This window comes from Panicum virgatum, chromosome 5N, assembly GCF_016808335.1.
Source record: "Panicum virgatum strain AP13 chromosome 5N, P.virgatum_v5, whole genome shotgun sequence".
NCBI classification, from domain to species: Eukaryota; Viridiplantae; Streptophyta; class Magnoliopsida; order Poales; family Poaceae; genus Panicum; species Panicum virgatum.
Window position 1 is genome coordinate 40,915,161 of NC_053149.1, and position 23,805 is coordinate 40,938,965.

Sequence of the window (23,805 nt, forward strand, 5' to 3'; positions counted from 1 at the left end):
ACACTTATACATTAAGGCTCTGTTTGGATACTAATGGATGCTAATGAGTGTGCTAAACTTTAGCACTACTAGCTCCTCCAAACGCTAATGCTAATGGGGTGAACTAAACTTTAGTAAAGATTAAAAAAAATTAGCATGTACATGAATGCTAATATGTACTAAAATTTAGCACTCAATTTATTTAGCTCCTCCAAACAGACCCTAAAGCATTGATAGCTCTCCATATGGTTCCAAGTAGGCGCCTTAACGTTAGTTATGGCACAGCTATCGCACCTTCGTACCGTGCTCAGCTCAAAGTAAAACCTTTGTTGCTATTGAACAGGACACGACCGACCATGCCGCCTTGCACGTGATGCCACGCTGCCTAGCTAGTATGCTGTATGCCAAAAGCAAGCAGTGTCACTCATGCAGTTGAGACTTGAGAGCCGACCGTAACAGGTGTGGACCGAGCCTATAGCTTGTTACTGTACTTATTTAGGGGTCGCGATCTCTGTACGATTCTACTTGATCCCTTTTTAGCACACATACCCTGTTAAAGTGTTATTTATTATATGTAACCGTAGCCTCTGTACTTGTGTAAACAAATACTTTAACATGCTCCAGTATATGAGATGAGGCCCACACGTCAAGCGTGTGTGTCCAAACGAAACCGCCAGAAGATTTTTTTTTTTTAGAACAACCGCCAGAAGATCTGGAGCTAGGTGTTTGGAAAAAGAAAAATCTATGGCACCGTGCGTTGCTGATGTGAACTGTCGTGTGCCGTAGGGTGCTTTGATTTGCTTTTATGTAACAACAAGGGTTGTGCCACTTGCACGCATGCCTACGTATACGCATCATGATATCAACCATCCATCACCGTTGTGGCATTGTCCAACGCGTCTATGCATCATTATACGGGATAATGGGATGGAAACTGAAGCAAGAACTTTGGCACTCACTCAAAGATGTATAGTATTATCTTTGCGTGCACGACAAATAAGTGACCGCGGGCAGATGTACACTACTAATTCTATCCATTATCTGAGACAGTACAATACCTATACAAAGGCATATTTAATTTTGTCAAAATCATTCAATATTATTATACTATCTATTGTTATCATTGTCTAAAATATACGTATTTTGGATGAACTTGATTTTCTTTCGAAGAAAGAACGGTCGAAGCATCGGATTCTGATTGTTTGGCAACCCAATGCAGTCAAGCAACCTAGGCCCACCCCTAAATATGGTGAAAAAGGCCAATTAGTTCCACATATCACCTTCCACCTACATTCCACAGTATCTTGAAACTTACATTTCAAAGCCGAAATGAAATATAGCTGTTTGGGATGTCTCGCGAAGAACACAGATTCGCATTGTTCAGCTGGCTGTGGCCGGTAGCTGGTGTTGATTTATTGTGAAAGAAAAGTACTGCTGGCTGGTGACTGATATTGATTTGGTGTGAGAGAAAAACATTGCCAGCTGGCTGACTGACAAGCCAGTTGAACAGAGCGATTATATATTTGGAATATAAAATAATCCTTTATTAATAAACAAAATAAACCTCGAAATTTTAAATAGAGGAAAAGTTTTGTTCAATTTATAGACATGAATTTATTTTATGAACATGATTTTTTCTTATAAAATGAAATATCAGATTTCATAAAAAAAATCCGAGTATGGAACCTTTGCTTGTCTTTTTTTTTATCAAACATACCTGCATTCAACTTAAACATACGGTACAAAGACCAGAACCCATACAGGTACACTGTGGTAGGATACAGAAGACAGCTGTACCACCAAACCATTTGCAGAAAGGACCCTAAAAAACATGAAAATTACATTCAAGTCCCTGAATCCTTTGCAAATTGGATCTCGCCGTCGGACGCCGCCGGCGTTCACCTGAAACGGTCGCCATCCGCCCACTAACCGGAGGAGCCTCCTCGCCATCAGGCTTTGATGGCTTTGATACGAGCCGCAGAACACACTCGTCGTCACCGACGAGATGAAGCCATCGCAGAACGTCCATCGGCCGGGGACGCACCCCAAACTCCGCCGGCTCTTGATCCAAACTCGCCAACGACGACAGAGGACGCCGCGGAACCATCGAGCCGAATCCACACTCCAAACTTCCACCAGATCCAAAGCTGCTTATTTATCCACAAAAGAAAAGAGCGGCACACTCACCTCCCTACTGATGAGTCTGGCCTAGGTGGGATTGGATGAAAAGCCCGACACACCGATCCGGATTCCCCGAATCCAGCAATCTTAGCACCGGCATCCGAAATTACGACGCACCGATCCGGCCTACAACGCCACTAGGGCCTCTTGTTGTGCCTCGGCAATCTTTGCACCGCACTCCGGCGCACCCACTCAGGAAAAGGCCCAATCGCCCTAAAAGACTAGTCCAATAGGGGAAGGGTGGCTCTCCCTTTTAAGGTGGCTTCCTCCTCCCAAGCTAAGCAAGGTGGGATTATGCGGCTCACACGGTCGCCGCCCGACTACAACTGGGCCACTTTTGGCCCATTTTTGTTGCGTCTTTGCCAGAGGGTAATAGTAGATGATGTCCTCATAATTCCCACCCCCTTAACAAGGGCCCAGCTCTGATACCAAATGATGTGTCCGGCCCAGGTGGGATTGGATGAAAAGCCCGACACACCGATCCGGATTCCCCGAATCCAGCAATCTTAGCACCGGCATCTGAAATTACGTCGCACCGATCCAGCCTACAACGTCACTAGGGCCTCTTGTTGTGGCTCGGCAATCTTAGCACCGCACTCCGGCGCACCCACTCAGGAAAAGGCCCAATCGCCCCAAAAGACTAGTCCAATAGAGGAAGGGTGGCTCTCCCTTTTAAGGTGGCTTCCTCCTCCCAAGCTAAGCAAGGTGGGATTATGCGGCTCACATGGTCGCCGCCCGACTACAACTGGGCCACTTTTGGCCCATTTTTGTTGCGTCTTTGCCAGCGGGTAATAGTAGAGAATGTCCTCATAATTCCCACCCTCTTAACAAGGGCCCAGCTCTGATACCAAATGATGTGTCCGGCCCAGGTGGGATTGGATGAAAAGCCCGACACACCGATCCGGATTCCCCGAATCCAGCAATCTTAGCACCGGCATCTGAAATTACGACGCACCGATCCGGCCTACAACGCCACTAGGGCCTCTTGTTGTGCCTCGGCAATCTTAGCACCGCACGACGGCGCACCCACTCAGGAAAAGGCCCAATCGCCCCAAAAGACTAGTCCAATAGAGAAAGAGTGGCTCTTCCTTTTAAGGTGGCTTCCTCCTCCCAAGCTAAGCAAGGTGGGATTATGCGGCTCACACGGTCGCCGCTCGACTACAACTGGGCCACTTTTGGCCCATTTTTGTTGCATCTTTGCCAGCGGGTAATAGTGGAGGATGTCCTCATCACCTACCGGGCCGGCGAGTCGAAGCCGGAGGACTCCTGTACAAGGGCTCCACGCCGGGAGCACCACCTCCTCAAACTCACCGTCGATGCCAGAGTGAAGCATCGCCGGGGCGAGGAAGAGCTTGAGAGGACTTATTCCGATGCGCCGCCGTCGCCGCCACCTTGCCGATGCCGCCTGGACACCAACACTTAGATCTACTAAGACCTAACCTACCCGCACCGCCCGACCGGGGCCCAACGGTTTCCGCCCCCTCCCGACGGCGCAGAGGCCATCGGAGGAAGAGGAGACCGCCGTCCCCGGCGGAGGCGACAAAATTGCTTTTTCTCTCCCCTTTGTACTGTAGCAGAGGGAGAGAGTTCGAGAGTTCACTGCACTCCCTTACCTTTGCGTCTCTTGTTTGGTGGTGAGCCGGTGACAGTAGAGCAGCCGACCACCCCAGCCGGCAACCCCCACCAAGATTTGACCTGCCATATAAATTCGTGCCTCCCTGGCTCTCACGCCACTCCTCCGCGCCAAAAAGTCTCTCACATTGACGACACCAGTCCCAGGCTGTGGGCCCATCAATGCAGTCACATTCTCTGTCCTCCTTTCCTCTTCTCTCTCTAATTAACTACGCTATTAGTTGGACTCCCAGTCTCGCTCCGTTGCTAAAGTGGTGTGTGATCACGCTCTCAGACCCCTCCTAGATCCTCGCGTCTCCTTCTTGTGCAACACATTTTTTACTCAGATCGAGGGGCTACAGGTTAATCGCTAATCAGCCCTTCCCTCTCAGATCCCAAAGGCCAAATTTAGAGAGAGAAAGCAAGAGAGGGGGGAGAGAATCAGCAGCAGAATACGCGGGAGCAGTGTGCAAAAGAGGTGTTTGGTGGCTTGGTGCAGAGCAGCCAGAGATAGAGAGAGTGAGAGGCCTCCCTCACTGTCCTGAAGCGGCGGCTCACTCCGGCCGTCCGGTGGCCCGACCTGCTTCTTCCAGTGGAGGGAAAGCACCGAAAGGCGCGGCCTTTTTCTCGCTTTGCTTCCGCCTTCTTTTCACTTCCCTCCCTTTCCTTTCCTTCCTTCCCCCCATCCATGGCGTCGGCGGGCCTCGCCGCCGCCGTGCTCGCGGTAGCCCTGCTCGCCGCGGCGGCGTCGGCGGCCGTCACCTACGACCGCAAGGCCGTGGTGGTGAACGGCCAGCGCCGGATCCTGCTCTCCGGCTCCATCCACTACCCCAGGAGCGTCCCCGAGGTGCGCCGCACTCCCTTGCTGTTCCCCTTCCCCGGCCCATCCGGCACCCCGGCGCCTGCCGTTCCTTCCCCGCCGGAAATGCGGGCTCGCTGGGGGTCCGCCGCCGCAGTTCGTGGAGCGTGTCTGACTCCCCTCGCTTGCGTGCTTGCTTGCTTCTTCTGGCGTGCAGATGTGGCCGGATCTGATACAGAAGGCCAAGGACGGCGGCCTCGACGTGGTGCAGACGTACGTCTTCTGGAACGGCCACGAGCCCTCCCCTGGACAGGTAGTTAGTTACCATTGCCGGAACACAAATTGCTGGTAAAAAAAGAAGCAGTTGATTTTCCCCTCTTCCGCCGCTGTTCTTGATTTTGGTGGTTGGTTGCCCATGCGCAGTACTACTTCGAGGGGCGATATGATCTAGTGCACTTCATCAAGCTGGTGAAGCAGGCCGGACTCTACGTGCACCTCCGCATTGGCCCCTACGTCTGCGCCGAGTGGAATTTCGGGTAACGGCCTAACGGGAGTTTGCTTGGTTTTGCTAGTCTTATGTGAAATGTTTCTGGCAGCATTGATGTCCTTGCTTGTATACATGTGTTTCGAGTGAAAAAAGAAGAAGCAAGTGCTGGTAGTTGTTTTGGTTTGAAGTAGTTTCTATGCTCTTGGTAGTTGACAGTTAGTGTTCGCGAGTAACAACTTATTCCTGTGCTTTGAATTTAGCCAGCGAGGAATAATTAACATAGATCCATTGATGTCAGGGTGATGTGAAGTATGCTAAACTATGTTCCTTTCTCTCCTTTTGGTTGCAGTGGTTTCCCTGTTTGGCTCAAGTATGTCCCAGGCATCAGCTTTAGGACTGATAATGAACCTTTCAAGGCAAGAATTGATAGATCGCTCTGCTTCTCAAGTATTTATCTTTTCTAAAATTACTGCAATCTTGGCAATTTTTTTTAACCCAGGGTCAATCTTGAACAGGCTGAGATGCAGAAATTTACCACGAAGATTGTTGACATGATGAAGTCGGAAGGGCTCTTTGAATGTCAGGGAGGGCCAATCATCCTCTCCCAGGTATGTTTGCAACTTACATTCTAGTTCTGTATTGATGCCATGCTTTTGAATGCAACCTACCTTTGGATTCCATTGTCCTTGCAGATTGAGAACGAGTTTGGGCCCTTGGAGTGGGATCAGGGTGAACCAGCCAGGGCCTATGCGTCGTGGGCAGCTAACATGGCAGTTGCACTGAACACAGGTGTTCCATGGATCATGTGCAAAGAAGATGATGCGCCGGATCCAATTGTATGTCCTGTACTTCCTTTCTTTAACAGTGCACCTTGGCCAGCATTTCTTTAATGTGCTGGGGTCTGACCTTGTGACCATTGTCCAAGAAAGGAAACTAATCATGGTTTGGATGATTTGCTACCCCCTCTTTCTCTTTGTACACTAAACAAGAACTTGCTCTGATCCAATGTTGCAGATTAATACATGCAATGGATTTTATTGTGACTGGTTCTCCCCGAATAAACCTCACAAGCCTACCATGTGGACTGAGGCTTGGACAGCTTGGTAATTTAGTTTTCTTTCTTTTCCTAATCCAAGAAGCTAGACACTTATAGTTTCTTTTTAATCTTTCTCCTTATGTATCTCCTTTATTTTCTCTTGGGTGTGCAGGTATACAGGCTTTGGTATTCCAGTTCCACATAGACCAGTAGAAGATCTAGCATATGGTGTTGCCAAATTTATTCAGAAGGGTGGCTCTTTTGTTAATTATTACATGGTAACTCCTGTGGTTTATGCTTTGCAACTGAGGCTTATTACCAAATAATTGATTGAATAAAGTTCTGACACCTTTCAGTATCATGGAGGAACAAATTTTGAGCGCACAGCTGGTGGTCCATTCATTGCAACTAGCTATGACTACGATGCTCCAATTGATGAATATGGTGAGTTGAACACAGTCTGCTTTGGGCAAAGGCATGCATTTTGTAGTTTGCATGACAGATTGGTGCAAACTACAAAATTTAATAAGAAGTGATTATGTTCCAACCATTTATAATTTAATAATCCCTCTGTTGACCAAATTAATCTGAGTCACCCCCTGTCACTTCCTCAGGCTTGTTGAGAGAACCAAAATGGGGTCACTTAAAGGAGTTGCATAAAGCTATCAAGCTCTGCGAACCAGCCTTGGTTGCAGGAGATCCGATTGTTACTTCACTTGGCAATGCTCAGCAGGTCGTTAACTATCACAACATTATGTTCACTCTTTATGCACTTTGACCCTATAACAATATTTAATTCAGGACTGACTTTTTGATAATTCCTATTTAGGCATCTGTTTTTAGATCAAGCACAGGCGCCTGTGTGGCCTTCCTTGAGAACAAGGATAAAGTATCATATGCTAGGGTAGCATTCAATGGAATGCATTATGATCTACCTCCCTGGTCCATAAGTATTCTCCCAGACTGCAAAACAACAGTGTACAACACTGCCAGGGTGAGACTGGACGCCTGAGTCTTTTTGTTCATTCTACAATTCCTCTTGCTATTGCTCTAAATGAGTTGCTTGCTTGAATTGGATGTTTATCCTATTCAATTAGTTCATGCAGCATTTCCTTTGTGATGCATACCTTTTTATTATTTTGGAGAAAAAACTTTTTGTACTGATATGTTTATTTATACAGGTCGGGAGTCAGATCTCACAAATGAAAATGGAATGGGCTGGAGGATTCACGTGGCAATCATACAATGAGGATATAAACTCCTTGGGCGAGGAATCATTTACGACAGTAGGTTTATTGGAACAGATAAATGTGACAAGGGATAAAACAGACTACTTATGGTATACAACATCGTGAGTACTCTTAACTCAGAAAATCTATCATTAGTTTTTTGCGATTTGAAGATGCTAAAGGTTTCACTTTCAGTGTTGAAATTGCTCAGGATGAGCAGTTCCTGAGCAATGGGAAGAATCCAACTCTAACTGTTATGTCAGCTGGTCATGCTTTGCATATTTTCATTAATGGACAACTAACAGGTAAAACAAAGGATTCTCTCCCTTCTTTCCCTCCCTCCTTCCCTCCCTCTCTTTCTAATTGATTTTCAATATGCTCTCCAATTCATTGGCAGGAACTGTCTATGGAAATGTGGAAGATCCAAGATTGACATATAGGGGAAATGTCAAACTTTGGCCAGGCAGTAACACCATTTCATGCTTAAGTATAGCAGTCGGCCTCCCGGTAAGTGAACGTTTTTCTTAACAGCAGATAGTGCTCTAGTACTGGTTGTGAGATGTATCTGTGTTGCGAGATTCATTCTATTAACCTTTACTGCAGAATATGGGAGAACATTTTGAGACTTGGAATGCTGGAATTCTAGGTCCTGTGACACTGGATGGTCTGAATGAGGGAAGAAGAGATCTCACATGGCAGAAATGGACCTATCAGGTTACTTCTGTCATTGTTATGATCCTTAACCTTATGGGTGCTGTGCTGAAGACATGAACGTAAACAGCTCTGTACTTGTGCAGGTTGGTCTGAAAGGTGAGACTTTGAGTCTTCATTCACTTACTGGAAGCTCATCAGTAGAGTGGGGAGAACCCATGCAGAAACAGCCTCTGACATGGTACAAGGTATTGAAGAAATTCATAATTTTGATTGCTTTCCATGTGGAAAAACATTATTTTTCAAAAGATCATTCATTTATTTATTCTGTGCAGGCTTTCTTCAACGCACCAGATGGAGACGAACCATTAGCTTTGGATATGAGTAGCATGGGTAAAGGGCAAATCTGGATAAATGGACAAGGTATCGGACGGTATTGGCCTGGTTACAAAGCCTCTGGAACCTGTGGAATCTGTGATTACCGTGGAGAGTATGATGACAAAAAGTGCCAAATCAACTGTGGCGACTCTTCTCAGAGATGGTATGCACTTCGTAGGTCACTGCATCAATATCCATGAAAAGTTTACAATTGAAGCTCTTGCACTCACTTCATGCTTGTTCAGGTACCACGTCCCTCGTTCATGGCTTAATCCGACAGGAAACCTTTTGGTTATTTTTGAGGAGTGGGGTGGTGATCCTACCAGAATCTCGATGGTGAAAAGAACCACAGGGAGTGTCTGCGCTGATGTCTCTGAATGGCAGCCATCAATGAAGAACTGGCATACAAAAGACTATGAAAAAGCCCAGATCCACCTCCAGTGTGATCATGGACGGAAGATAACTGAGATAAAATTTGCCAGCTTTGGCACACCACAGGGCTCCTGCGGGGGCTACTCTGAGGGAGCTTGCCATGCACACAAGTCATATGACATATTTTGGAAGGTAAATGATCTGCAAACACTGGTGGACCAGTCATAAACCTAATCTCGTATTTCTGTTTACGCTACAATCAAAATTGGTGTTTCTTGCAGAACTGCATTGGTCAAGAGCGTTGTGGGGTAAGCGTGGTTCCAGATGTATTTGGTGGGGATCCCTGTCCCGGGAAGATGAAAAGGGCTGTTGTTGAGGCTATATGTGGTTGATCCACATAATCCATATAAGCCATTGGTTTCTACAATAATGTCGCCCAATCAACCTTCTGGCAGGAGGTGAAAGTCACAGCTACCGTGACGCGCAGACTGTCAGTAGTTACAGGAATTAGTTTAGGTGTATGTTAGATTTAAGCATCTATATCTGTATGTAATTTGGCCTACACAAGATTTTGCATGGGATTGTTAGGACTCTAGGCATGAGAAATTCAGGGTTTTGGCACATCTTAGACACAACAGATTGGTTTGGCTTGCGGAGGGTGCAGATGAGACTCTGCTCATACCTGAGTCCATGTGCGCGATGTCTCTTGGGTTGGAGGAGGACGCTAAGAAGCAAGACTGCTTTTGCATTATCTGTTTACTCACTTTAGCTCATTGGAGGGTGCAATGTAATGTTCAGGGCCCATCATTCATGTACTGTGCTAACTAGTACTCGAGCAGCAAAGGATATCTGTTTCAGATGATAAATATGAATTGTGTCCTATTCTGTCTTACTACATCTTTCTGATTCTGTACTTTGTTGGGCATGGTTTACATGAATGTCATCTTGCTGAATGCTTACATCAGAATGGACCCATTCCAAGATTTAAATGAATAACCATCGCTTGCAAATATTTGAATAATACATGGTTTGCTTCTGCAAGTTACGGTCAGGGATACAAAAATTCGGTGGTAAGCAGCGCCAGCATGCCCATACCCCGGTGAAAAGATGCCAGTTTCAAAAGTTGTGAATTTGAACCTTGATTTTGAATTCAAATATTTGACTAAAATGTTTTTTTTCGAGTTTGATAGAAAGTTGGGAGTTGTTTTTTTACTGGGAATAGCATGAATTTTACTTTGTCCTTGATGTATTGTTCTTTTAGACAACACAACCCCCTTTTTTTAGACCTTTTAATAGACAGCAAGCATTCTCATCGTCTCACGAACATACAGGTACTTGAACTTTGCCACGCTGTATTGAACATTCGTCGTAGGGTGAAACTTTTGGATTTGTCGTCGGCAGCTCTCCTGCCTAGTTCGTTTTTTTAAAAAAACTTATAAATTCTTTTTTCAAATTGGTACCGAGAAACTAATCATCTCGCAGTGCCATTCCGTTGGTAAGCGGTACCAGGTTGCGGTTTCGACTTGTCAGCGAACACGGTACCTGGTCCGAAATTTGAAGCAAAAAATTCGTACGTGCAAATTTGGCCAGAATTCCACGGCCCTGCACGCTGGAGGTCTGGCACTGGCACGTGTCCCTGCGGGCTGCGCTGTCATGGTCAAAAAGGTCAGTCCGCGTGGCCCCGAATGCGCTGGCGGCCGGCCTCTTGACCGGCACAGATCGATCGATCAGGAACGCGCAGAGGAGAGGAGACGCATGGCATGATTGGAGTAGGAGCGAGCTAGCACCACCAGTCCACCACACTGGCTGGTGGTGTTCTCCGGCATGTGCTCGCGCTCGCAGTTTTCCAGGGGAACCCGGGGGCCGGGCCGGGGCTTCGGCCAAAACAAGCACACCTCCGCGTACGTGCAGCTGGCCAAAACCCAAACCGATCGCTTTCTTCAAAACAAAAATCCATCGCTTTCGATCGGTAAGATGTCGTTTGGTGGTCGTCGTCTCTGCCCTCTAGCCAGACTAGGGGTCTAGCCTAGAGTGACTACTTTCCACCAAGACAAAAGAAGACCTGCAATCCGGTTTGGCGTGGTGAATTCAGTGTGCGGCGAGCCGAGAGATCCGGTGGAAAAACCGCGCGGAAGGGGTCGGAGCGAAGCGAACGGCCGGCGTCGCCGGCGGCCGGTCGGGAGACCCGGCAGGACCGATCGAGCCCCGCCCCCGCATGCGGCGGCGCGCCAGGCTCGCCCATGCCGCGGCCTGCCCGGAAGCAGCGTCGAGTACACAGGACAGCGTACTAGTCTACGAGACGACCGCGCCGCGAAGCGAGCACCCGATCGACGCCGGCCGCCGCGCTCGCATCGGGTGCGTCAGGGTCAGTCCAGTGCATCTAGGCCCGCTTCGTCTAGATCACATCAGATTCGATTCTTCAGAGCTCAGAGTTGTATATATGTGTAAAATAGTAAAATACTCCACTTACTAGAACACACGTCGATCGATCGGCTGACCGGCGTACGCGACGCTGCAAACGGACGGGCCGCCCGGCGCGTGGCCCCCGTTCCAAACCAAGCAACCGAAACCGCAGGAACCAAGCCACCGGCCTGGACGGGACGTCTCCATGACCCTCTTGTATTTGGCCACATTGGCCTTGTTCTAGCTGTGCTAGAAAACTAGCACGCATCCCAAAAAAAGAATCTCGCGTGCATGAAACACTAAATAAAGTCTATTTGTAAAACTTTTTAGGGATGAGTGTAAATTTTCGCGACGAATCTAATGACTGTAATTAATCGATGATTTGCTATAGTGATACTACAGTAACCATCCTCTAATCGCGCGGTCAAAGGTCTCGTTAGATTCTTTATGGTCACTAGCGCAGGGGTTCTGAAGTTGGTTTTGTAAACTGACTTTGTTTGACACCGTAATTAGCTGTTAAAATTCCTAGCGCTACAATTCTAGCACCAACCAAACAAGGCCATTGGGAGTATGTTCGTGAAATGTCGGAAGCAGCGGGGTGCTATAAATAGCCAACCTAGCCCCTACCTCATGCAGCAGCGAACACACAAGTTGGCACACTACTGCAAGGAGCTAGCTTCGCATTTGGCAACTTACCCTGAATAATACGAGTCGCGCGATGACGGGACAGACGGAGATTCCGGTGATCGACCTCGCCGGCCTCACCGCCGGCGCCGAGGAGAGGTCGCGCACCATGGCGCGGCTCCACGAGGCCTGCAGGGACTGGGGCTTCTTCTGGGTAACAAACACATCCTGCAGTAATTCCTGTAGCGGTTTCTAGCATGCAACCTCGTACAAATTATTGTGCCTGCGTGCTCATCGATCCGCCGCGCGCATCGCATCGCAGGTGGAGAACCACGGCGTGGACGCGGCGCTCATGGACGAGGTCAAGCGCTTCGTCTACGCCCACTACGAGGAGCACCTCGAGGCCAGGTTCCACGCCTCCGACCTCGCCAAGAACCTGCCGGCGGCGGCCGGCGCCGGCGGCGAGGAGCCCTCCGACAAGGTGGACTGGGAGGCCACCTACTTCATCCAGCACCGCCCCCGGAACACCGCCGCCGACTTCCCGGAGATCGCGCCGCCGGCCAGGGAGGCGCTGGACGCGTACGTCGACCAGATGGTGTCCCTCGCGGAGCGCCTGGGCGAGTGCGTGGGCCTCAACCTGGGGCTCCCCGCCGGCCACGTCGCGGCCGCCTTCGCGCCGCCGTTCGTGGGCACCAAGTTCGCCATGTACCCGCCCTGCCCGCGCCCGGGGCACGTGTGGGGCCTGCGCGCGCACACCGACGCCGGCGGCATCATCCTGCTCCTCCAGGACGACGCCGTGGGCGGGCTCGAGTTCCTCAGGGGCGGCGCCGAGTGGGTCCCCGTGGGGCCCACCAGGGGCGCTCGCCTCTTCGTCAACATCGGGGACCAGATCGAGGTCATCAGCGGCGGCGCGTACCGGAGCGTCGTGCACCGCGTCGCGGCGGGGAGCGAGGGGCGCCGGCTGTCCGTGGCCACGTTCTACAACCCCGGGCCCGACGCCATGGTGGCGCCGGCGATGAGAGGGGACGACGCGGCCGCGGCGGCCTACCCGGGGCCCTACAGGTTCGGGGACTACCTCGAGTACTACCAGGGCACCAAGTTCGGCGACAAGGACGCCAGGTTCCAGGCCGTCAAGAAGCTGCTCGGTTGAGCCACCAGGCTGAGCTTCCGTTCATGGAGATCCTTGTTTCGATTCTTCGCTTTTTGCTTGTTGTTGATCCATGGCCTGCATTGCGTGTTTACTTTAGCAAATCTTATTCATTGTATGTATTCTGCGGGTTGACTAATGGTGCGGCTTATGAACGCATCCCGTCAAGTACAGCTTGTTTGCAAAACATTGTTCCCTTCCGGTAAAGGTGGATTGAGGTGAAAAATGAAGTAATTTCACAGACGAAGTATGAGTTAGAGAAGATTGAGCAGGAGAAAAATTGCAACCACACTCGCCACAGAATGGCCGGCCAAGCAAACAGAAAACGCCAGAGCAGAAAATAGAAAAGGAAACACTCCTGTCAGAAGTGCCAGAATATCCTCAGCTTAAAATAAATGGACATCGGGAAACATATGCTAAAATAAAAATCAAGTTATTCTAGAATTCAAAATTTATCTTAGAAAATAAATCGTTTTACCCTATTTAAAAAGTACATATGCATATAAGAATCAATTACTATCTGAATAGATAATAAATAGAGATAAATATAATTATTTTACCTTTCTTAATAATCTATCATGTAATTTGTAGTCGTTGTATTTTGGTACGGAGAGAGTAGACGCCCATCCAACCTGTTCTGTTTACGTGAGGCCACTGCGGCGCGGCCCACAGGTGCGTCGAGCCCAGCGCGCACGCCAGGCCGTCGGCCCGCTAACTTCGTCGTACCGAAACACAATAGTATCATTTGGCCTTTTCGCTCCTGGTGTTTCTGATCCATGTTACAACACTCGCCTACTCTTGTGCACATCGAAATTTCACTCACAAACAATCAATGCACAACGGACACTTACCCTTTACCCACACCACCAAGAGACGGACCACATATTGGCAATGTCAATTACTCCTACAAAACAGATCGAGATGCCTGACATCTCTCTCCTCGTAAATTAATAAAGGAGGTGCTTTGAGTGAGATGACACCTTGCCACCCCGCCCATCATCGTCACAGCTGGTGGGTCCTCACTCTAGAAAATCCTCTAAACAACTTCTATCTTATGTTAGAGAGCTAAGAGCATCTCCAACAGATCATGTAAAATGAGTTGGTTCTGTAAAAATAAAAAAAACTAAGCTTAAATCCAAATCCACCAGACTCTCCAAACTCTTCAGCTCGGTATCTGACTATCCATCCAACACCCTCCGCTAGCTATAAGCACTCGGATCAGCATCCATCCACTCCGTGGGCCCTCTGGCCCCTCCACCACACTGACCCGTCGCCCCCTCCACCGCGCCAGCTCCTCCTCCGCCCCCTCTGATGCACCAGCCACTCTGCTGCCCCCTCTTCCGAGCCAGCCCCTCCGCCACGCCCCCCCTCCCGCCATGCTGCACTGTCCCGCCGCCGCTCCGTGGATCCCGCGCCCTCTCCCACTGGCGCGCCGTACTACTCCTGTCGGCGGCACCTCGGCTGGGAGGCAGAGGAGAGGGGCGCCAAAGCTGCTCTGGTGGGCGCTGGCCATGGAGGAAAGCAGTTGACTGAGATTGGGGCTCTGGTGGTGGAATCAACTCGGGAAGAGCTAAAATAGCTCAAATTGATTGGGGCTCTGGCTTGGAGGGGATGAACTGACGTGGAACCGATTTTGCCTAGTCTGTTGGATTATCTTGTACAATTTAGGGGTTTTCTATTTTTACAAAAGGGTACAATCTTCAAATTAAATAACATAATACATAAGCTGTTGGAGATGCTCTAAGGGTGTGTTTGGAAAAACTCCACTCCAAGAAATCAACCAACTCCACCAATATGTCATGCCAAACAAGTCCAGCTCCAGCAACTCCAACTCCGAAAAAAACTGGAGTTGGAGGCAAACTCCATGTTTTTCTTGTAGTTTCTTAATGGATACTCCAATAACAGCTAGTATAAATATTCTCATGGAGTTGGATTGAAATTAGCCGCCTTTGCTACTGGTTACACATGTACCGCTTCGCGAGAAAAAAAAGGCGTTGTCTTCTCCCTCCCCTAAGCCCATTCCAGGCGCCAGCCCTGCCACAGGCCCCTGCGCCACCGTCCAGGCGCGCCCCCGCAGTGCTGGACCTGGCTCAGTTCTGTGTGGCCGGGCGGAGGGGGGTCTACGAAAGCAACGAGCAGGAGCAACACCGCCAGGGAGCCAAATGCGGCGCCGTACACCCAGGGGGCGGCACCAGAGCTTTGGGATTAAGGAGGGTTGGCCTTGAAGCCAGCGAACGTGGAGACGTTCCCGCAGCCGGAGGTGACAAGGACGGCGACGAGGCCCAAGAGGCCGCATGCCAAGGCAGGGAGCGCGACGCGGAGCTGGGCTACACAGGAGGACGTGCCGATGGGGAGCGCGAAAGAGGAGGTGGCAGCAAGGTGGAGCGAGAGGAGGAAGGTGATGTCCTGCGTGGCGACCCTGTAGCGGGAGGCGTCGACGTTGCGAGGAAGAGGCGCAACACGGTGAAGTTGAGCGCGCATTGCGGCGGTGGGGAGGGTGCGGCTAGCTAGGAGTGGAGCAGAATGGGGTAGAGGAGGAGGAGGGCAAAGAGGAAGAGCGGGTGGAGATGGAGGCGGGATCAATCGACGGAAGGCCCGGCGGGCCACTGCGCTGCCGCAGGACATGGCCGCGTGGGTGGGGAGAGGAAGAAGACGAGGGGAGAAGAGGAGAGGCTGACATGCGGCCACACTCACAAGGGTACAACAGACTGTTTACGATAAAACATCTAATTCGTAGAGCTGGAGTTATGCTATTAGCCAAACATATTCATCAAATCTATATCTTTCTGGAGTTTGTAGAGTGAAACTGCAAAAATATGGAGTTGCTACTTCTGAGTTATTTTTCTGGAGTTGGAGTGCTCCCAAACAGGTTGCACTCCAGCGCACCCTCTATTACACCCTCTATTACACCCTCAAATCCATTTCTAGAATTGAGGTTATTTTCTGAAGTTGGAGTTAATTTAGAGACCCCTAAAATATAGAGGTAACCGCAATTTAAAACAACTCCAGCAGATCCTATATCAAGCTCCCTATCCTAAATATGAAGGATGGAGTCGAGATAAACAACTCCAACAGACTCTCTACTTGAGTTCCCAAGCTAGGGAGGCCTCCAAATCTCCCCTTACAGTCTTACACCCCATAGGCTTAGAGTGTCTCTCGGAGCCCTCCATTTGTGGGCCTCACTCAAGAGCCCCTTGCTTCTCCCTTCAAGGCATGTGCTTTGCTCCCCTCCTATTGTGCCGGCCCCCTCGCTGCCCTGCCTAAGTGTGCTTAAGGCGTGTGCCTAAGTGGTTGCATGAACTAAGCTTCGGCCGGTCTCTTCCCATCAGTGTCGCGCGAGTCAAGCTTGGGCTGCCATCGCTCGCTTCTACTATTGGCCTCGTCGAGGCGCACTGCCACCACCGCTTCCCCTACTTGGCTAGATCTGCCGCAGCCACCGTCGCCGCTATAGCCGGCCTCAGCTTGTCCCGATCGCCTAGAAGAAGGGAGATGGCGGCGAGCGGCTGCAGCACTAGGGAAGGACGAGGAGTGGTCACACGAGGAGGAAGACAAGGATTTTTATTTTTAATTTAAACTTTTTGGATGAGAGCTGAAATATTACGGCTCTTGCTAGATTTGGATGCATTATTTGGAGGTTGTGAGATGGGGCCAGCTCGCAAAGGCTACATGAGGCCTATGATTTGGGGGGTATTGTTGGAAATGCTCTTAGTATTTAAGAGTTTGATTTAGAAGTTATTGCTGAAGTTACTGTTAGTAGCTTTCACAAATGATGGAGACTACTTTTTACGCTGTCATTTTAAAATTTCTTGATTTCAGGCAAACGAGGAATATGAGGTGCGATAAATTAGGAAGGAGCTTTGCCGAACATTTTTTTACAGAAAACTGATTCTAACCCAATTCCATGAAGTAATTATATAAAAAATAAATTAAAGGATTGGGAGTTGGGAGCTTAAAGAAAGTTACCTTTCTTAATTTGCTTTTGGCTCATAATCACTTCATATTCAAAATTTAACCTCGAGTATCAATGAGAATCATTTTCCGACACTAAATTGTTTCAAGTGAGTCATTTTTTTTACAGTGAATCAGAAGCAATAGAAGCTCTACCAAACATCATCAACCCAAACAGAGAATCAGAATTTTTGAGTCACAAGACTACAAGCACGCATATGCTTGCAAACGTCAGCGATAAATGAATCGCTTGTCTGCTGGATTTACAAAGGGTACGCCCACAGATCAAGATAGTGAATGGTTCATCACGGAAGAGACGAAGTCACTTCTAGCATCCCAAATACCCCAGAGGATGGTGAGAGGCACAGCCGGCCAAACATTCTGGCCCAGATGACTCTGCGTCCTGAGAGTTCAGAAGTAGTTCACATCAGCTGCACAGCACAGCCAATCTGGCAACCCAAAATGTTATTATCATGATCCATCCATACATGATCGCGGGCGCCGATCTTCTCTCACGTCGTCTTTTATCGGCTCAACACCATGGCACTTCCTCGATCCAGGTTCACCCTTGAACATTGATCACAAATATTCACAAAAAAACCCTACCTTTTGCATACAGCAAACCATCACACTCTGTCGTCATCATGCCGCCGCCGGGCTCCTCAGCTCCTCCGACCGCCTCCGCCGCTCTCGCTTCTCCGGCGCGCGGAACCCGTCCGGCTCGACCCCGCCGGAGGCCGGGTGGTCCGGCCGGAGCGCGTGGTACCGGCTCGCCTCCCGCCCGTACGACCTGCCGGCGTCGCTCTTCGACCGCGCCAGCAGTGCCGGCTCACCCTCCGGGTGGCGCGCCGCCTCCCCGTGCTCGCTGTGGCCGCCGCCGCGGGCGCGCGAGTCCGCGGTCGTGGCGGTCGTCACGCTGCTCAGCGGCGTCCGCGCGAACGACGACAGCGGCGTGCTCTCGTACGAGTGGTCGCCGTCGAGCACGTCGTGTGTCGACAGCCACCGCATGGCCTTCTCGAGGTACTCGTCGCTCGGCGGCGGCGCCGCCGGGGCATTCCTGCCGCCGTCGCGTCCGCCGCGCCCGTGGCTTGATGAGTGGCCTCTCTTGCCGCCTGGGAGGAGCTTCTTGATGTTGCCCAGGAACTTGAGCTTGCGCGGCCCGGCCTTTTTCCCTGGCGCCGCGGCGCCGCCGGCTGACATCGGCTTCTCCGACATGGCATGAGGGCTCCGCTCCGGCTCGTAGTAGCTGCGCGCCGGCGACCGCGCGTCGCCGTCGCCGTCGACCGACTCGTGCAGCGGGGAGAAGAGGGCGGGTTCGAAGCCCTCGAGGCCGGGGTGGCCGTACCGGAGCAGCAGCTGCCTGGCCCTCTCGCTGGAGCGGAAGCTCATGCTCCTGCTCAGCTCCAGGGCGGACACGTCTCCGGCGCTGCCATCGTCGTGGTCCGGTTGCTCGGTACTCAGGCGGCCGTCGTGGTCGCGGAGCTCGTGGCGGAGGCAGGCGTTGACCCACTTGAGGTAGACGAGCTCCTCGAGGTGCGCGCAGTGGTCGTCGTGAAGCTGCTCGATCTGCCGCGTCAGCCTCTCGTTGCTCTCCCTCAGGTACCTCACCTCCTCAGCCATGTCCTCCTGCATCCGGAAAATAAAGGACAAGATTATAGCACACAAGATTACAAGCGCAGAAATGTTCAGATTACCATTTGATTTGGGTCTGGTTTAGATGCAAAAGTCAAAATTCCATAGGCGACACATGCATGAAGCATTAAATCTAAATAAAATAAAAAATTAATTACATAGTTTACTTGTAAATTACGAGACGAATTTAATGAGTCTAATTAGATCATAATTAGACACTAAATTGCTACAGTAAATATGTGCTAATGATAAATTAATTAATCTTAGTAAATTCATCTCATAATTTATAGACGAGTTTTGTAATTAGTCTATGTTAAATATTTGAAATGTGAAAAGATTTTTTCAAAAACTTTATGCTTAATATGCTTCCAGATATAGCAGTTTGAGAAGCTTTGATAAACAAATTTAGAGCAGAGCCGTATGGCACTGACTAGAGTGGCATGTTGCTTGACCACACGTGCTGTTTTTTTTTGGTGTCGAAACGCTTCTCCTTTATTTGGTGTGTGTTTAAAGCCTGAGATCTTGTGATGGCTACAGATAGGTACAGAACCGAACGCTTCATCAAAATTTGCATAAAAGAAGTGAGGCTTTGTTTAGATGCGAAAAGTTTTGGGTGTAAAATACTGTAACACTTTCGTTTGTAATTGGTAATTATTGTTCCGCCATGGGTTGACTAGACTCAAAAGATTCATCTCGCAAATTATAGTCGAACTGTATAATTAGTTATTTTATTTAGCTACATTTAATACTTCATGCATGCGTTCAAAGATTCGATATGATGAGAAATCTTGTAAAATTTTAGAATTTTAAGTGCATCTAAACAAGGGCTAAATGCCGGTAGTGATACTGCGACTCTGCGAGGGAGTCATTTGCGTGCTCTGACAAATTTGCAAGCAGATTTAAAGAAAGGGAATGTTCTGCATGCAAGAACTACGGAAGAACAATGGCCTTGTTTAGTTGCAAAATTTAAAATTCTAAATCTATCACATCAAAGAGAATCTTACATGTATGGAGTATTAAATTTAGATAAAATAAAAAATAAATTGCATAGTTTTCTTGTAAATTGCGAGACGAATATAATGAGCCTAATTAGATTATGATTAGATACTAAATTACTACAGTAATTGCTACAGCACACATGCTCTAATGATGATTAATTAAGCTCATTAGATTCATCTCGTAGTTTACAGACGAGTTTTGTAATTAGTCTATGTTTAGTATATCAAATATTCAAAGATTTCATTTTTACAACTTTACACAGCCAACTAACGAGGCCAATATCCTCTTCTTTTGATTTGGGCCTGTATTTTTTACCCTTTCTCACAAGTCTGAATTTTAGATCCTTGATCTTATCATCCTAATGCCATCCAATATTCTCCTTTTAATTTTCCTTCTTACTCTAGTCTTCTTTCTCCTTGCTCCACTCACAACATTGTCAGCTCTCCCTCACCCCGCTCTCCTAAGGCCAGTCTGAGAGTTTTATGGACACAGTTACCTAAACTGGGAACTAGGTAACTGTACCAGATGAGTTTCATGGTGATGAATTTTTTTTCACATCCCATGAAACTCCATCCTTTTCTCTTCTTATCATGTCAGCAAAATTGATGATATTTAATACTATAAAACTCTCCATGAAACTCCGATTGAAACTGGTCTAAACAACACACAACTCTATTGGCTCCTGTCTTGGGATCCTCATTGAGTCGTGCTAACCGATTGTAGCAAGTTGCCTCCTCCCCGACCCTTCCCATGGGCTGCCCACGTCACCTTGCTGCCGAGTTGTGCACATCTAGACTGCATGCCTACCAGCTGCCTCTTCCGCTGGACTAACCTTTGCTCCTTGGCTTTCCAAAGCCCCAAAATTTTCAAAGATAACCTCTAAAAGTCCCTAATTACTAACCCCAACCCACCGAGAAACATTCGCTCTGTTCAGCTAGTTTGTCAGCCAGCCATAACTTTTCTCTCACATCAAATCAGCATCAGCTCACACCAAATTAGCATCAGCCATCAGCTAGCAGTATTTTTGTCTAATAACAAATCAACACTAGCTATCAGCCACAACCAGTCGAATAGATCGAATGTTGCTAGACATAGAGATGAGGGAGAGGAAAAAAAATCAGGTAGAAGAGTAAAATAACCTAACACTTGATAGCAATTTCTTTGGCTTTTGAGCATTTGAAAGGTCTTGAGCGAGTAACAAACTAACGACTCTTTGACGGAGCAAGGTGCACGGAGAAACTTTATGACCCATCACGTTCAGCATATGCTGGCCGGGAAAAGTACCATTGACACCCATGATCAAGGAGAAAGAAGATTAATTTGCCTAAGCTTGATACAGATTCAAAGGCGAAAATGACCAAGTTCATGCCCAACGCCAATAATTCAGTAGCAGGAAGGTTCTAAGCATGACTTTAGCATTGGAATAACAAAACCCACCCAGGATGAGGTGGTGGTCTACTTTGATAAGGCATCCCCTAGTCAACTTAAAGCTATGACAGTGACATGGAAACTTGGCACAAATTCCAGCCTCTGCTTTTCAGGGAGCGTTTTATTCCTGATATAAGGGAACGACAAACGCATTTCACCAGCACCGCTGCAAATCACTTAATTCAGGCATTGTTGGCACTATTCCTGAATGCAAGAATAAGAATTTGCAACCGTCCATTATGAACCTCGTGGATTAAGGCCCCATTTGGATCCCATTGGATTTTAGAATCAGTTTTGGTCAACTAGAGAGATTTCAAAAATTATTAAATGCTGAGCGTAAAATTTAGGGCGTTTAGATCCCTAACTAGATTTTGAATGCTGGATTCTAAAATCTCGGCACCTAAACCATCTTTTTTATTTGAGAAAGAAAAGTGTCTCATATCTGACTCAAGGAAAATAATTGGCACCTAAATCATCTTGATTACTTATATTTTGCTTATTTTTCAACCATTTGGCAACGGTGTAGAACAACGCGCAAGGTACTATCTTAAAAGGTCTATCATGATAAGATAAACTAAAATAGCATCTAATAATTCAGAAAAAAACATTTATTAGCCTGACAATGCATGCAATATGGAGAAAGATTAAATTTTACTGAATACTTGAGTTAAGATGCCAATTACCTCAAGAGCTGGATTAACAGAGGATGGAGCAGCCTGTCGCGCATCCTGCAGCCTGAGCGCGAGCACCAGGTTCTCCTCCTCCAGCGCGGCGTTCGCCTTCCGCAGCTCCGCGACCTCCGCAGCCAGCGCACCGGCCGTCTCCTCGCCGCCCCTCTCCAGCTCCGCCACCTTGGCCCGGAGCGCCGCCGCCTCCTCCAGCTCGGCCTGCACCCGCGCCTTGATCGCGCGCAGCTTCTCCTTGGCGCGCGCCAGCTCGGCGCGGGCGGCGCCCAGCTCCTCCACCTCCGCCCGGAGCCTCCCGTTCTCCTCCTGCAGCGTGGCGACCTTCAGCTGCAGGAGCCGCTCCTCCGCGGCGGCGGCGGCGGCGACGCGGCCCTCGAGCTCCCGCACGGTGGCCTCCTGCGCCCGGAGGCCCTCGAGCTCCTGCAGCCGGAGCTCCAGCCTCTGCTCCCGCTCCAGCAGCGACAGCCACAGCTCCCGCAGCCGCTCGCGCTCCCGCCGCTCTTCTTCCCCCGACCCGTCCGGCTCCGCTCCGTCGGCGGCATTCGCTCCGGCGATTTCGGCCGGCGGCGTGGCCTCGATCACCACTCGCGCGACGATATCCGGCTCGTCTTCTCCGGCGCCGACGGACGCGCCGTGAATCACGTTCTCCGAAGATTCATCCTTTTCACACGGAAATTTTGAAGGATCAGCTTGACACGATCAAAGGCTGTGTGGAGCTGCCGAGCTGGCACGATCAAGAAACGGAAAGTCGTTGGGTCGAGAACTCACGTTGGCCGACAGAATCCTGAGCCCGTCGCCGGGCGCCGGTAGAGCACGAGGCCTCGCAGCTGCAGGAAAATCCACGGTAAACAGGATCAACAACGCCACCATCGGATCGAGACGCGATCACGCGAACGAAGCAAACGGAGCACTCGAATCGCGCACCTGAATCCGGCGGCGGCAGAGGCCGCCGCTGCCGCCGCCGGAGCTGTGGCGGCGGCGGCGGAGCGCGGCGCGGGCGCTGTTCAGACGCGTACACCGCCGCGAGGCAAAGCGAAACCGCCGCGGCAAGCGCGGCGGCGGACACGGCAGCGTTCCCGGAGCCGCCGATGGCAGCTTCCTCCCCCACGATCGCCAGGGACCCTCTCCCCCGTCCGCCGTCCTTGCTCCATCCGAGGAGGCGGGTGAGCAGCGCGGAGAGTGAGACGCCGAGCAGGGTCCTGTCGAGCCCCGGCTTCTCCGGGTCGAACCGGAGGAGGAACCTTAGCCCGGCTCCTCCGCCGTCGCCCCCCTCCATCCCGTTACTGCTGCGGCCCTGCTCCCCGATTCCCCATGTCCACGAGGCGGCGCCGAAACAGAGCCCGTGCGGAGGTTGAGGAGGCGGCGGCGGCCCCATGGGTATATATGTCAACTCGCTCACCAACACCAATCTTGGTCAAAGGAGAAACAAAAAAAATGAAGAGGAATTGGTGCGAGGAAATTATTTTTGGACAAAGTTGGATTAAGAATTGGATTCCTTGGTGCATGGATGGAAGAAGGACGCGGGGAAGAAAGCATCAGAGACCCCCACACGAAAAGGAGAGGCCAGTGTCCCTCAATCTCTTCCTCCTCTGGATGGCTGGGCTGGGTCTCTCTGCAATTGAGTACCTGGGTTGAACACTTGAACTTGGGTGTATGTGCGCGCGATTTTACTGGGGCGCATGCACACACACACTCTGCTTTTCATGTAGAAGTGCTTGCTTGCTGGCAGGACGCGGAGATTGGTGTGCCCTGATGACGTGGAATTATTAGGTGTTTTCCCAGGAAACAGCTTGCTTTTTAGAAAGTTTTTTTTTGTGTTTCTGGAGATAGGACATGTGAGGTAATGTTTGCAGATACGAGTGTGCCATCATCATGCGTTGGTGTCTGACAAAGGGACCCTAACAATGGGGTTGCAATACTGTGGGCCACAAAACCATGTACTACTGCTGATATGTACTCCATCTTGTTTTGACATGGCAATCTGACGATTAGTTGATCGCTGTCTTTGTCATAACATGGGTGTTTAGTAGCTTATTGTTTCCACCGGCGGTCTGGAATATAATCTAGACTAGTCCCTTGCACGCGCGTTGCGCGCGCATAGATTCTTTGTATTCTGTCAAATATTTATCTTTGATATAGAATGTAGTTATCTCTATAATCTTAAGAGGTAATTATCATTGTAGTAAATGTTTAAATACAGGGATCTAATGTTTCG

The 23,805-nt window shown here is 49.5% G+C and overlaps 3 protein-coding genes across 6 annotated transcripts; 2 read left to right on the plus strand and 1 right to left on the minus strand.

Moving 5' to 3' along the window:
- Positions 1-4,083: 4,083 nt before the first annotated feature.
- LOC120674012 (beta-galactosidase 2) lies at positions 4,084-9,613 on the plus strand. Of its 2 annotated transcripts, XM_039955070.1 has the most exons (19): positions 4,091-4,618; positions 4,788-4,883; positions 4,994-5,106; positions 5,407-5,473; positions 5,573-5,665; positions 5,750-5,893; positions 6,072-6,160; positions 6,266-6,371; positions 6,450-6,537; positions 6,708-6,826; positions 6,923-7,087; positions 7,275-7,444; positions 7,518-7,627; positions 7,720-7,829; positions 7,926-8,036; positions 8,120-8,221; positions 8,309-8,514; positions 8,597-8,915; positions 9,005-9,613. In XM_039955070.1, exons 1-19 carry the CDS (start codon positions 4,460-4,462, stop codon positions 9,113-9,115), a joined length of 2,478 nt encoding a protein of 825 aa, XP_039811004.1. In that variant the 5' UTR covers positions 4,091-4,459; the 3' UTR covers positions 9,116-9,613. The 2 variants fall into 2 exon arrangements, with proteins under 2 accessions (XP_039811003.1, XP_039811004.1); XM_039955069.1 differs by having other exon boundaries at positions 4,084-4,618; positions 8,120-8,514.
- Positions 9,614-11,743: 2,130 nt separating this feature from the next.
- On the plus strand, positions 11,744-13,140 carry LOC120671963 (1-aminocyclopropane-1-carboxylate oxidase 1-like). The gene is made up of 2 exons (XM_039952242.1): positions 11,744-11,964; positions 12,073-13,140. Exons 1-2 carry the CDS (start codon positions 11,845-11,847, stop codon positions 12,898-12,900), a joined length of 948 nt encoding a protein of 315 aa, XP_039808176.1. The 5' UTR covers positions 11,744-11,844; the 3' UTR covers positions 12,901-13,140.
- A 3,776-nt stretch (positions 13,141-16,916) lies between these two features.
- On the minus strand, positions 16,917-23,458 carry LOC120673245. 3 transcript variants are annotated; one of them, XR_005674589.1, is made up of 5 exons: positions 22,515-23,453; positions 22,359-22,417; positions 21,588-22,250; positions 17,334-18,471; positions 16,917-17,248 (listed from the first exon to the last, which is right to left on the minus strand). XR_005674589.1 is itself a non-coding variant. In XM_039954004.1 (4 exons), the coding sequence occupies exons 1-4, from the start codon at positions 22,963-22,965 to the stop codon at positions 17,488-17,490; spliced, it is 2,154 nt and encodes a 717-aa protein (XP_039809938.1). In that variant the 5' UTR covers positions 22,966-23,458; the 3' UTR covers positions 16,954-17,487. The 3 variants fall into 3 exon arrangements, 2 of the variants coding, with proteins under 2 accessions (XP_039809938.1, XP_039809937.1); XM_039954004.1 differs by having other exon boundaries at positions 16,954-18,468; positions 22,515-23,458; XM_039954003.1 differs by having other exon boundaries at positions 16,954-18,471.
- Between the last annotated feature and the right edge of the window lie 347 nt (positions 23,459-23,805).

Coding starts and splice junctions, on each gene's coding strand:
- LOC120674012 (XM_039955069.1), top strand. CDS start 4,460: ATGGCGTCGGCGGGCCTCGCCGCCGCCGTGCTCGCGGTAGCCCTGCTC. Junction 7,445..7,517: donor TACTTATGGTATACAACATC/GTGAGTACTCTT, acceptor TTTCACTTTCAG/TGTTGAAATTGCTCAGGATG. Junction 7,628..7,719: donor CATTAATGGACAACTAACAG/GTAAAACAAAGG, acceptor ATTCATTGGCAG/GAACTGTCTATGGAAATGTG.
- LOC120671963 (XM_039952242.1), top strand. CDS start 11,845: ATGACGGGACAGACGGAGATTCCGGTGATCGACCTCGCCGGCCTCACC. Junction 11,965..12,072: donor GGGACTGGGGCTTCTTCTGG/GTAACAAACACA, acceptor ATCGCATCGCAG/GTGGAGAACCACGGCGTGGA.
- LOC120673245 (XM_039954003.1), bottom strand. CDS start 22,965: ATGGGGCCGCCGCCGCCTCCTCAACCTCCGCACGGGCTCTGTTTCGGC. Junction 22,251..22,358: donor TCAGGATTCTGTCGGCCAAC/GTGAGTTCTCGA, acceptor CCGTGTGAAAAG/GATGAATCTTCGGAGAACGT. Junction 18,472..21,587: donor CTGTTAATCCAGCTCTTGAG/GTAATTGGCATC, acceptor TTCCGGATGCAG/GAGGACATGGCTGAGGAGGT.